General features: G+C 37.5%; 1 protein-coding gene across 1 annotated transcript; it reads left to right on the top strand.

The window, feature by feature from the left end:
* The first annotated feature begins 2,293 nt into the window (after window positions 1–2,293).
* Window positions 2,294–3,288, top strand: tant (tantalus). Its single transcript, XM_081984018.1, has 4 exons — window positions 2,294–2,360; window positions 2,419–2,508; window positions 2,570–2,837; window positions 2,892–3,288. The coding sequence occupies exons 3-4, from the start codon at window positions 2,598–2,600 to the stop codon at window positions 3,207–3,209; spliced, it is 558 nt and encodes a 185-aa protein (XP_081840144.1). The 5' UTR covers window positions 2,294–2,360; window positions 2,419–2,508; window positions 2,570–2,597; the 3' UTR covers window positions 3,210–3,288.
* Window positions 3,289–14,579: the final 11,291 nt, after the last annotated feature.

Below are 14,579 nucleotides of genomic sequence, written 5' to 3'. Positions count from 1 at the left end.
TTTTAACTCCTCGAACTCTCCATAAGTTGTTTCATTCCTTCATCCATTTTGGCGCTTTGTCGTCGTGTACTCACAGGCATTCAACACACCTTCTGCTTTTGTCGGTTTATTCTTTCTTCCTCTGGATCTCTTCTTCGATTCTCCAATCCCACTTCTGACACCAAATGTACCGTCGTACTCCTTATTAATGACACACTTCTTGTACAACACTGTATATTGTTTACAAACAATAAACTGACACTGACACTTAACCTCGTAATCTGACAACTTCGACTTCACTACAACCATCAACTCAACAACTAACTCACTAGGCCTGGTTCAGCTGCTTATATAGGCTTCCATGGTTTCTAGAAAGTTCCCAAATATTCATGAAATTGACTTTCTCTCTCACACCCATTAAGCTATAACATAAATCTCTCTCTATACAGGGTAATTCAAATTCGACCCTCACCATTGGGATCTCAGAAACCATAAGAGATACGAGATAGTTTAAATTGGGGCAAAGTTGCGCAATTTAAAGCTCAACCAAATGCTGTTTTAAAAATTTTGATTTTCCGAGTACTTCCGAAGATATCCGAAAAAAACTGAAAATTTGATTTTTTGTTTTTATTTATTTCTAACCTTATTTGAAGAGATATCCCAAAACTAAAAGCATCTTTTCATTGCCACTTTTTCCTAGCTATTCGATGATGAATTCAAATTTGCCACACGACGTTTCGTTTTCTGTCAGTCATCATCAACTTTCTTTTTTCTTATGGGCGCCATATTGGATTTTTAGCCCACCAAATAGTACGTTTTATTCTGATTTTAGTGATGTATAATAACTTATGATTTGCTTCATAAATAACAAAATAATTCAATAAAAACTATTTTTACTTTAGTTATTGGCTTTGAGTTAATGGGCCGTTTTAAAAAATGGCATTATTTGACAGTACTTGTCAAACACGATAATTCGGACGATCATTAGAGCGTCAATCATAGTTAAAAATGTATCTAGAAAAGAAATCCCCGCAGTAAATGTTATTATTATACAAGCATTGCTGAACTATTTAGGTTAATCAGAAAAAGAGATTTGTTAGCATTATCTCTAACTTAAAAGGCTTATTTATGTTTCCAAGAGAAAGATCATCATTTTAGGAACTTCATTTTTTGCCAAATTTCAATTTTTTATAATGTTAAGTGCAAGTTTATAGTTATTTATACAGTAAGTGACAAACCATTTTTTATTCATTCATATTTATTCGAGTGAATAAATCGGTTCAAGTCACGTGTACACCTTTGTGACTAAGTATGTTCAGGCCAATTGCGTGTGACAAGTACTACCAAGTAATCTTCATAAAACGTCTCATTAACTCAAAGCTAACTAAGGTAAAAATCTCTAAAAGCTCTAATGATCGTCCGAATTATCGTGTTTGACAAGTACTGTCAAATAATGCCATTTTTTAAAACGGCCCATTAACTCAAAGCCAATAACTAAAGTAAAAATAGTTTTTATTGAATTATTTTGTTATTTATGAAGCAAATCATAAGTTATTATACATCACTAAAATCAGAATAAAACGTACTATTTGGTGGGCTAAAAATCCAATATGGCGCCCATAAGAAAAAAGAAAGTTGATGATGACTGACAGAAAACGAAACGTCGTGTGGCAAATTTGAATTCATCATCGAATAGCTAGGAAAAAGTGGCAATGAAAAGATGCTTTTAGTTTTGGGATATCTCTTCAAATAAGGTTAGAAATAAATAAAAACAAAAAATCAAATTTTCAGTTTTTTTTTTTTCGGATATCTTCGGAAGTACTCGGAAAATCAAAATTTTTAAAACAGCATTTGGTTGAGCTTTAAATTGCGCAACTTTGCCCCAATTTAAACTTTCTCGTATCTCTTATAGTTTCCGAGATCCCAATGGTGAGGGTCGAATTTGAATTACCCTGTATAAGCAACGGAGCCAGGATTTTCTAGAACACAGACAAAAGAATGTAGAACGTAAACAAAGCAACGTAACATACAGGGATAACAACAAATAACTAAAGAAATCCTAACTAATAATCAAAAGTTCGCTTCGCAACACAACGATAAAGGTTTCGTACACGTAAAAGTGGAGTTTCCACCCTATACACCCTGAAAATTTGAAAAATCCGCCTTGTTTGGTTTGGTTGACTGTCACAGTTGGCAATAAAATGACAAGTTGATTGACTTTTTCGATAGACCACGTGACACTCCATTGTGTACGATTAACGTAATCACGTGGTAACTAACGTTGGCAACTGGAATTTTAACTTTGTTTTGGTTTGTTTGTTCGTTCAAACTTCAGACTTCAGTTTATCAGTTTTAAGGCAAAGCCCCATCAAAGCCCTAAGGTTTTGTTTTGTTTGTTTACTAACTGGAAATGCCATTGTAAGAAGCTTTCCTTTTCAGATTAACCTGTTCCCCATAATCCAGTTTTTAAATAGATTCGTGTGTTGACTATTATTTACAAGGAAACTAAAAGCCTAGATTCTGGTGGCTGTAAGTTTTGACCTTATTTTTCTGGTAAACCACCCCACATAATTTTGTTTTAAATTTTCAGGTTTTTCATGTTGTAACAGGCAATAATAATGGATGTCTCAATGGAGGTTGATCAAATAGGCATCCACAACTTGGGTATTAATGAAAATAGCCCTGATGAAAACTTGGATGAAAAAGTATCTGACAACATTGATAATCAAGCAGTATCAGATGCAAAAAGGCCTAAAATTGGACCTAGAAGATCTGGACGATTCAGGTTGAGACATTCCATTGAACCATCCATGATAGCAGAGAAATCAAGAGTTATAACTCGACCTAGAAAGCTAAATGTAAATATTTTTTGTTTCTTTTATCCTACCTAAACTATAATAAACCATTTACAGTTAAATAGTAGCTTGAAAGCAATTGAATCTTACTATATGGACAAAACGGTTAAATCATCATTATCACCAGCTTTGGAAACCATATTTGAACATCCCACTAACAATGTTGTTATGAGCAACAAAAAACTGAGACGTTGCATAAATTTCACTGAGTCTTTAGGACATAAGCCTGATAAAAGTAAAGAGAAAAAGCGTAAAGCAAAAGCAAGGAAAGTTATGAAGACTGGATTTAAAAGGCTGGGGAAGAAGATTGGTTTGGAATTGCTAATAAATAAACTTAAAGGTATAGACAATGATACTGATGATGAAGTTAAGTGATAAATTTAAGAGTTAAAGACTGCTTGTTTAGTAACCTTTTGTCCATTTCTTTTGTATGGGTCCAATAAATTATGTTTTATTTTTATGTACTTATGTTTAACCACAGACAAACTAATATATACAGACGGTCAGCCAAATGGTTAAAAAACGAAACGCTAAATGGAGACCCTTTGCTGTTCAACAGTCTCCATCGGCGAATCGACGGTATCTATTTCGAGCGTCTCATAACAGATGGCAGTGCAGCCAGTAAATTTTTCTGCAGTTTGGCTCTTGTTTGAAGGCATAATTACGCAACGTTGCCTGGTATTGCTAGAATTCTTTGTACCATCAGAAATTTTTTTAAATGATCATTGCAATTTGCTTATATTGTTTTATTAAGAAATATTAAGATATTGAGGGTAACTAGGAATCGTGTTATTGGAGTTAGAACAGATAAAACTTTATTTAGAACGTATTTAAGTTTATAATTGGCACTGTATTTACGGATAATGTTTTCCCGCCAAATTCATCAAAACTGTTGCTATTTGTTAACCGTACGTGCAGACATCGGTAGTGGAAGTTTAACTTTTGTGTTATTTATTATTTTTTTTCTGCTCACATAGATATCTGATATTTACAAATATGTCGGGAAATGTGTGCAAGTACTTAAACTGTGGAAAAAGTGGTCGTGACGGTGTCCGATTATTTAGATTTCCTCATAAGAACCCTGAACTTTGTCGAAAGTGGGTGATTTACTGCGGTATGGGCTATTTTTAACTAAAAATGTTCTTATTTAGCTTGCTTTAATGTAGTGCCGCATGATGCTTTTCTGTATTAACCTATTACCTTACTTAAAAGTTAAAAGACTATTTAAAAACCCATTGTCGCACTTTGCAATAGGTATTCAATTTGTTCAGGGTTAGGACTTCTTTAATATTATTGTCGATCAATATTATTGACTATCTCGTTTATTACGAATAGGTAGGTAGGTACACTTTTATAATACAGGGTGATGCTTAATAACATGATAGTATTCTACTAATTAGTACTATATTCATATCATAGACTAGACTTGCACATGTTTTAATGTGCAAACAATTTGGTAATTTTAACCAGTGGCGTTCGTATAGATTTTGCATTAAATATTTATTGAAAAAAATTATGCGTTATTGCATAATTCTTCGTGGTTTTTTCATATTATCAAAATTATTTTGAAAGTCCTAATTGGACATGTAACATAAATTGTTAATAAAATAAACAAGGAGCTGCTTTTTTATAAATATTCGAGAAATATTATTTGAGGTTGTTCTATTATAATTATTATTATTATAAATACTATTTGTAACTGATAAACTTTGTTTCTTTGGATAGGTAACAGTATTATAAGCTCGAGTATAAAATAAAAAAAATTAAGTTTTGTTTATAATCAACATCAGTAAACAGAAATTTATTAGTAGATTATAACATTTCATTTTTTCAAACAAAAGGTGTTATGTCGAATAGGCACCACATTTTTTCGATTTTAGAGAGTTACAACCATTTGAGAAGAAATAATTACCTAAACTATTATTTTTGACAGCATTTTTCCGCAATTTGGTTACCCTGCTTTTTGCAATTACAAAATGCTTTTTTTGTATACAAACAGGATGGTCCTCCGGGAACTCCATCGATTGTTGATAAAGTACACTTAAAAAAATCGAAAATTTGGCTACCAACCAAAATCGATGGGGGGTCGTTGATCTAAAATATTTCCAAGTTGGTGGTACTTCCGGTTATAGCAAAAGTAGCTACCAACTTCCGTATTTTAAATGGAACACCATGGATTAAAAACATATTAAAACTATTCTTTTTTGTACGACTTGTCTAATTTTGAGTGATTACAGTACCTGTTTTGAAGGAGGGAAGGACTATGAAGTCGTACAAAAAATAGTGTAAGCATCACGAACAGTAACAGCTTTACTGATCTCAGACAAATTAGAGGCTTTGCTTTGCTCAGCCTCCAAACTTTGTCATCGATCCTGCTTACTTACCGTTCTCGATACTTAATATTGTAACAACCCATCAGTATATGAACTGAACGTTCCCCCCTTTGACAGTTGACAAATGAGAGACTATGTCATGCGTCAACCAAAAATATAATAAGCAAGTCATGAAACTGTTGTTTTACATATATATAAGTTTTGTTCTTTTACCACCCTAAAAACAGGCTGCTATTGCACCAATTAGCAAATAAAGTTCCGTTCTAAGGTGAAACCTGTGTACTTCTTTCGGTGTATGAATCCACAACAAACTGATGCAAAATCTAGCATTACAATTGGCGCCCAAGTGTCGGCATCGAAAGTGAGGTTATCCAGTGAATTTGTGAACTTTATTAGTGGAATTCTGACTTTAATGAACCTTTTCTGAACTAAATACGTTGAGTCGTAAGTGCATCCACGTCGGAACACTTCGTATCACCAATTTTCGCACCGTGTTCGGGTCATTTTGCAATTTTGGTCGCAATCACTCAACTAGTTCTTTTGGCTTTTACAAGTACGTATTGTAAATCGCCCCGTATGTGTGTTACATATCGGATCTTTTCATTAAATTCTGTGCCTCCAGCCAGTGTTTTACCATCGTTTTCAACGCAGTAAGTTGACCTTTTAGTTAGCAACTTTGCTTCAAGCTTGTGATAACTAGAACTAGCACCATTGACTCCCAAAGAAGTCCTTATTTTCTACGTTCTAAAGAACTTGTAGCAGCTGTACAATCAAGTAATTCTGACAATATGAGTGTTACATTGTCAGATGACCAATTTGAAGCCCTTTTATCTCGACTGTCAATACCACCAAATACAACAGTAGTATCCTCGACTAGTGGAAATTTTTCAAAATGTAATAGCAGATTTGATGGATCTAAGGATTCAGATGTAAATGCTTTTATAGATGCTATTGAGGTTTATAAGGATTGCACCAACATCTCAGAAGAGAATGCACTTAGAGGTTTACCAATGCTTCTAGATGGATTTGCAGCAACCTGGTTCCAGGGTGTTAAGTCAAGTTTAACAGATTGGAATAGAGCATTGGCGCTATTAAGAACCACTTTTGGCCCAACAAAGCCACCCTATCGGGTCTATAGAGACCTTTTTGCTCAAGAACAAGATGGCAAAACAAAGTGTGATGTCTACATTTGTAAAGCACGTGCCATTCTTGCCCAGTTACCCACGGGTACTTTGACTGAAGCCACGCAGATTGACATGATTTATGGTTTACTACACAGGCGCGTAAGGGAGAAAGTGCCACGTGACAAGGTAGCCTCATTCGAAGAACTTTTAACTCAAGCAAGACTAGCAGAGGAAACTTTTGACATAACTGTAAGTCGATATGAAGATAACCACACTTCTGCAGCAAAAGAAAAACCTGTACGTTGTGCATATTGCAAGAATCCAGGTCACCTTAAAGAAGAGTGCAGAAAACTTAAACATTACCAAGACAGACGCAGTGAGACGTCCAGTACACAGCTCCAGCAGACAACCACTAAGTTAACCACCCCAAAGACGGCAACTACAGCAAGTGCACCACCATATAATAACTCTACCATTGTTTGCTATGGATGTGGCACCCCAGGCTTTATAAGAAGCAACTGCCCTAAATGTTCAGTGGACAGCAATCGAAATGGTGTCTCAAAAGAGTCTGTTGCCTCAGCAGAGTTTCTATGCAGCTCGTTCACGAAAGATAACTGCTCACGGCCATTAGTACCAATCGCTATACTAAAACATGCTGGTTATGCATACTTAGATACAGGCGCTACGACCAATATAGCTGGAAGTAAGCTTACTCAAATCCTGATTGAAGAACACGTTCCCTATCTTGAAGCCAACGACCTAGATATGGTTCTCGCCGATGGAGCCAAAAGAAAAGTCCAGGCCCTCATTTTTAATGTTCCAGTGACCCTGTATGGCAGGACGGCCCATGTACAGCTTTTGTCGATACCTGACCATATCAATAGTCGCACGTTACTAGGAGCTGACTTTATTCGAACTATGAAGCTTGTTTTAGACCTGAATAACAATGTCTTCCATTTCTCCGACTGTAGTGACGTCGCTTACCAATTTACAACAGAAGGTGATGTTGCCCACGTTGTTGTAAACACTGTTGACCTTTCCAATGCGTTGCGCAGCGATGAAGCCTTGAAACTTCGACCTGAGGAAAGACAGCAACTTGATCATCTACTACAAGAATTTTCCACTCTTTTTAAGCTTAGTAATGAACCTACACCATTCGCAGAGCACAGGATTGTACTTCAAGACGATACCCCTATAGCTGTACCGCCATATCGCATATCAATTGAAAAGAAGCAACAACTGCGCAAAGAACTGGACATACTACTCGAAAATGGCACCATAGAAGAGTGCGAGTCCCCATACGCCGCGCCAGTCGTACTAGTACCAAAGAAAGATGGAGGAATTCGACTGACTGTAGATTACAGGAGACTGAACGCAATCACTAGAGCCGATCGATATCCACTTCCCCGTATTGATGATCTCCTGCATGATGCAAAGAAAACAAAGTATATGACTACGCTAGATCTTAAGAGTGGTTACCACCAAATTAGTGTCAGGCCCTCGGACCGAGACAAAACTGGATTTGTAACACCATTTGGGACTTTCAGGTATACTAGGATGCCATTTGGTCTTGTGACGGCCCCCTCTACGTTCCAAAGATTAATGGATCGTTTCAAATCAGGACTGACTGATGTAGCTCTCTTAGTCTACCTTGACGATTTAATTGTTTTATCGTCTAGTTTTTCAGAGCATCTCAGTGACCTACGACAAGTATTCGCAAGACTCAACTTATTCAAATTGAAATTGAACCGAGCTAAATGTCATTTATGCCTTGAGTCAGTCAAGTACCTTGGACATATTTTATCACCAGAAGGTATTCACCCTGATAATGCGAAGGTAGCCGCCATAATGGACATGCCGGCACCCACGAACGTGAAGCAGTTGCTCAGTTTCCTACAAACCTGCTCATGGTTTCGACGCTTCATTGAAGGGTTTGCGCAAGTTGCCAAACCCCTTACCTCGTTGACCAAGAAGGATGCTAAATGGGAATGGAAAACACCGCAAGTCAAGGCCTTTGAAAAGCTTAAGTTACTGCTAAGCAGTGCTCCAATACTCCGACAAGCTGATCCACGCCTTCCTTACACACTTAGGACCGATGCTAGTAGTTATGCATTGGGGGCATGTTTACTCCAGGGGGAGGGTGAAGATGAGCGCCCCGTTGAATACGCTTCTAGACTCCTTACCCCAGCTGAGCAGAACTACAGCACTACCGAGCGCGAAGCTCTAGCTGTGGTATGGTCCGTCCAGAAATTCCGAGGTTACATTGAGAACTCAACTGTCAATGTTCAAAGTGATCACCAACCATTAAAATGGTTGCTCTCCTTGAAAACCCCAACCGGACGCCTAGCCCGATGGGCACTGAGCTTACAAGCTCAAGATTTACGGATTGACTACATCAGCGGCAAGAAAAATGTCATTGCCGATACCTTATCAAGACCGCCTCGAGAAGTGGCAGAAGCAACCACCAATTTAGTTAGTGTAGAACTACCCACTATGTCTGCCAAAGATATAAGGGAACAACAAATGGCTGACCCTGACACTAGGAAAATTATTGTCGGATTAGAAGACACCCCTAATGGAATCGACTTTAAGAAATGGGCAGACCGAGGCTACCTAATGTCAAATGGTGTCCTATACCGATATAACCCCGACATAGACGAAGAGGAGCCCCAATTAGTAATAGCTGCCTCTGGAATTCCCGAAGTGTTGCACGAGTATCATGACACACCCACTGCAGGTCATTATGGAATAGAAAGAACCTATCAGCGGATAGCCCGAAGATTCTATTGGCCTGGAATGAGAAAAGCCATAACCGAACATGTTGGCCGATGCATTGAGTGTCAACGCTTCAAGGCCACTAATTTGAAACCTGCAGGTTTACTTCAAACTCCTATTCAATCACAGAGATTTGAAGTGATCGCAATCGACTTGTTTGGTCCTCTTCCAGAGACGCCAACAGGACAACGATGGATTTTTATTATTGAGGACACTACGAGTAGATGGACCGAGATCTTCCCTTTAAAGACCGCGACAGCTGAAGCATGTGCCCGTTGCTTAATCGACGAAATCGTGCTACGATATGGTGTTCCCCGTAAGGTCATAAGCGATAATGGAGTGCAGTTTGTGACGGCTGTTATGCAACAAGTCGCACACGTATTAGGATTCAAGCAGTGCCTAACACCGGTTTATCATCCCGAATCAAACCCGGTCGAGCGCAAAAACAGAGATATGAAGTCCCAACTGGCCATACTGACGTCTACTGACCACACTGTCTGGGACGAGAAAATACCATCAATCCGATTTGCTATGAACACAGCGAAGTGTGAATCGACAGGATATAGCCCCGCTTATCTCACCTTTGGTCGAGAGCTACGCTCACCCGATGATGTCCACCGTGACTTACGAGCAATCATACAAAATGACAATTTCGTGCCACAAGTCACCCCCTACCTCTTGACTATGCAAACCGCTCTCCAAGAAGCCCGAGAGTCACATGAAAAGAACCAGGATCGACGAACTAACCTGAAGAATGAAGGCAGACGAGACAGTGCTTTCAATGTTGGTGAAAAGGTTTTGATAGACAGTCATATTTTATCAAACGCTAGTAAGCAGTTTACCTCAAAGTTTGCTCCGAGACGAGATGGTCCTTACCGTATCCACAAGATAGTGTCACCTACCACTTATATCGTGACACCCATGGATCAACCAGACCAACCTGTTGGAAAATACCATGTCTCTGCATTGACACGATACAAGGAACCGACGAGTGAAGGAATAGTCCCAATGCTGCCAATAAGAAAGAGAGGACGCCCTCCAGGTCGTGACAAGCAACAAGCCGAGACTGAAGCCCGAACTGTGACAGAATCCATGAACCCGAACGAAGACCCAATAGGTGAAACTGGTGATGAAGTTCCCGTATCACCACGATCCGAAGATGATACCAACCAGACACCGCCATCAACCGAAGGACGAGCCCAACGCAAGCCAGTGAAGAAGAAGTGCTTGTGTTGTGCCTAAAATTTAGTGTAGTGTTGTCCCAGTTGCGAGGACGCTTTACGTGGGCCAAAGGGGGAGACTGTAACAACCCATCAGTATATGAACTGAACGTTCCCCCCTTTGACAGTTGACAAATGAGAGACTATGTCATGCGTCAACCAAAAATATAATAAGCAAGTCATGAAACTGTTGTTTTACATATATATAAGTTTTGTTCTTTTACCACCCTAAAAACAGGCTGCTATTGCACCAATTAGCAAATAAAGTTCCGTTCTAAGGTGAAACCTGTGTACTTCTTTCGGTGTATGAATCCACAACAAACTGATGCAAAATCTAGCATTACAATATACTATTATTTCTACTTTTTCCGTATTTGATCGATGTTCGCGGCTGACCACCCTGTATATAAAGTGTATCATTTTTTGTAATCAAGACTTATCAGGACTACCTGCAATGGCATTTGAATTGAATTAAACAAATCGGTTGAATTACAAAGCTCCTTTTTTTTGAGGTAAAGGCCGCATTCGTTTTCGCGCTCCATGGAGCGAGCAGTGCCAAGGTGACGTCATTATGTCATTCTGAAAAAAATTACGTCATTCTGACGTCACATTCGCTTTACTCTCTCCATATGAAGCGTGAAGACAAATACGCTTAAAGTAACCTAAGATGATTATTAAAAAATGAGAAACTTAAAAATGTAATCAAAAAATACATACATTATAGAATGTGCTTCTGTGGGCATTCCTGAAGTATTGTTCATAAAACCTGGATGCACTGTGTACAACAAAAATCATTTCGATCCTTTTTTATTTTGATTTGTAGGTAAACACAGAGCTTTATGATTTAAAGTAACATATGAATCATATGATCAGTCAATAATTAAAATAATTTAGACGAAATATTATTATTTACTATAAGAAAAAGTTTCGATTTTTAATAATTTTACAGGAAACGCAACTTTAGCCGATTTACCACCAGACATTATAAGGCAAAAATTCATCTGCGAAAACCATTTTTCCGATGAAAATTACCGAGGTAAAAAAAAAATTTATTTAAAAAATGACGCTGTGCCAAGACACTACGGTACTCTCAACTTCGAAGAGTTGAAAGTCCTTACACCTCAGAAAACTTACTCGAAAACCTGGAGCAACATGGACAGGCCCAAGAGAAAATTAAATTTTATTGAGCCCAATTTGAACACAGATATTAATTTTATAAGTGACATATCAAGTTTGCCTGATTATACTAAGTTGACTCCCCGCAAAGAAAAATTCTATAAAAAAATTAGATTTCAAACAAAGCAAAACAGAAATTATAGAGCTAGATTAAATAGAGCAAAGGCCTATATAAAACGTTCCAAACTGGCGATTTTTAACATTTTACCATTTTTATCAATTTTAAGTTCTGTGGCTAAAACACGTACTATTTTAGATTAAATTTAATTATTTGCAAGCATACGTACAAAATGCGCTCGGCTTTTTTTCTTATTTCTATTCCGTACCGACCCGTCGCGTCGCGCCGGTGATTTGATGCAGTTGTATAATCATAAATGCCGTGCGCCAAACGCGTCTCTCCAGAAATATGGCAACACTGCGGAAAACAAATTTCGCTCGTTCAGACGATCGCAGCCGATTACGCATGAGTCATCAAAATATTTTAAAACAATTTGTTAGTCTGACTGGTCTGGCGCCTTCACCAAAATTATATGGCTTCCATTTGCTCTGACCGTCTGTATATATTAGTTTGTCTGTGGTTTAACCTAATTTTATTTTTATTATTTTGTGATAACCATATTATTCATTTCCTTGAAAAGAAGTGTAAGTAAATAGGTACAAAGTGATCAGAATTTGGTTTATAATTTCACAGTGTATTAATATGAATACAATTTTTTTTACTTGTTCAGACAATACGGGAGGGGTTACTCACTGCCCATTATTTGGGTCAAAAGGTTGCCTCCTCCAGATAATCTCCTTACATTTACTCCTATCTCCCCAGATCTCTTATAATTCTTCATATATCCTCAAAAATCTCCCCATTTTTCCCAGATCTTTTTCAAAATCCTTAATTCTCCTTAATCACTAAAAATCTCTGCAGAATTTTTTTCTAGTTTTTTTAAGGTTTATTGTTGTATGTCAAATTAAACTACTAGGCCGCATTCTTTTTCAAGCTCTATGGAGCAAGCAGAGCTTTTTTGAAGTCACGATGGCGTAATTTGGGAAAACCATTAGTTGACCAACTGTCAAATTACGTCATTGTGACGTCAAAACCGTTCTGCTCGCTCTATGGAGATTGAAAACGAAAAGTATAACTTGTAACAAAGTATCTGTGAATGTTATAAAATGTCAAGAACAATGTTTTGCAATACCTACAATGTGTAGGTATTCAGGAAGTAGGAACAAAAGTTTGGAAAATGTTTTTTTTTATAAATTACAGACATACCGACGCCACACGCCACTGGTAACAATAGTAAAATACAGGGTGTTTCAAATACGGTTGTTTTAAGTGGCCAAACTGTAATACTGTAGGTATAGTACCTATCTACTACAAAAAATAATGAAGTTTGAGATATTGTAATGAAAGTTTTGTGTGAATCTGCTCTACAGAGCGCTTTTATTAAAGGAAAAATTTGTCTTTTACCCAACCAGTAACGTACGCGGTAAGTTTTTTCGATTTGAGGCAAGTAACAAAATTGGCATTGCAAGAAGTACAATCCGATTCACAAATGCGATTTTCTCGTATTTTGGGACCATCATTGGGACCTGGGAAATGTCTTGGACCTAAATACATTTTTTCTAATTATCTTTGTTATGTCAAACAATAATGGACTGAAAGATACCATACATTTTTGGTATTTGCTTTTGGGTTCTAATGTCAACGGTTAGTGACATATTTACCAAAAAAAAAGAAATGAAATTTTTAGTAATTTCATAAATATTCGATAACCGCTGTAGATATATTGGATTTTAAGATACATTTTGAACGGGCACTAAATGGCGCAACTTTTTCTCTATTTAACGAACCCTGTAACTGTTGCCATTTCCAAGATCTCAATGATGAGTCACTTTGAAAGTTTCCACCCTGTATACCTACTCTCACTCAAGCACTAGGAGGAGTGATTGTGAATTAGGTTGGCAATAGTGGTCAAATGTGATTGGCCTGTTGGCGGTATGATTTACACAGCAGAGGGCCTATTCTGGAAAGCAGGGAACGGAATTCTTAAGAGAAGTGTTGATAGAATGTGACAGAAGAAGCTGACAATGGCGGGTTCCTGTCACATTCTACAGGTCTTCCTCTTGATAATTCCCTTCCCTCGTTTCAAGAATACGCACCCTGAAATTATAAATAATCAGGTTATGTTAAAAAAACACCGGCTCGGTCACCTTTGAATTTTCAGGTTAATCACTGTCAATCTGTTTATATACAGGGTGGTCCAGTTTCCATGGCGGGAACTTCAGAGAGCGATAGAGAATCGAATTTTACTCCTATAGAAACATTGGTTAATTCCTAAACAGTTTACAGAATGGATAAATAGATAATTGCCACCGGCTGAGTCAATATAGAATCCTAGACTTTCCACAAGTGTGAGATATGAAAGAGAGTGGAAATAGACCAGAGACAATCTGGAACATAAACAAATAGTCATTGTCACCCTCACTGATACTTGGCATCAAAACATTGTATTTGTCTTGTTTGTCCATTGTCTCAAGTTTCAGTTCAATTAACATATAAAAACATCTAGGTACTTTATTAAATGAGAAAGCAAATGATACAAACTTACAATTTATAATGAATCAAACCAATTCAATCCTTCAACTTAAAAGATAATCAGCTGTCACACGGTGACCACCCAGAACCTCGGTCGAACTTTGTTCTCATTGGCTAGATCAAAATGCTCGCCTAGCGTAAGCGTAACGCAGCGTAAACAAAATTACCATGTCTTACGCTGCGCTGCGTTGTGCCACGCTACGCTTGAGCATCCGGCTTAACTGTGTACAAGTTTAAAAAATAAACGTAACATTAACAAATTGTGACAAGTGACAATTAACTACTGTGAACAGCTGAAAAAAGTTTCGCTTTTAACATGCGAGCTGTTGCAGAGGTCGCAGAAGAAAGTCTCTTAACTGTAAAAAGTAAGCCCAGATATGACAAAATTGAAAAAAAAAACAGATTGTATACTGACATTTGACTGGGTGGAAAATACTGAGAGCAGGTAATTTTCATCTTTCCACCTGGTTTACACATAAGAAATAACGTTATTACATACATAGTTGAAAATAAAAAAAAATCACTAG

The sequence above is a fragment of the Ips typographus genome, linkage group LG1 (assembly GCF_016097725.1).
Source record: "Ips typographus isolate SLU linkage group LG1, UJ_Ityp_2.0, whole genome shotgun sequence".
In the NCBI taxonomy this organism is placed as follows: Eukaryota; Metazoa; Arthropoda; class Insecta; order Coleoptera; family Curculionidae; genus Ips; species Ips typographus.
Note: the sequence above shows the minus strand (reverse complement) of the source record. Positions and strands in the feature narration are given on the sequence as shown.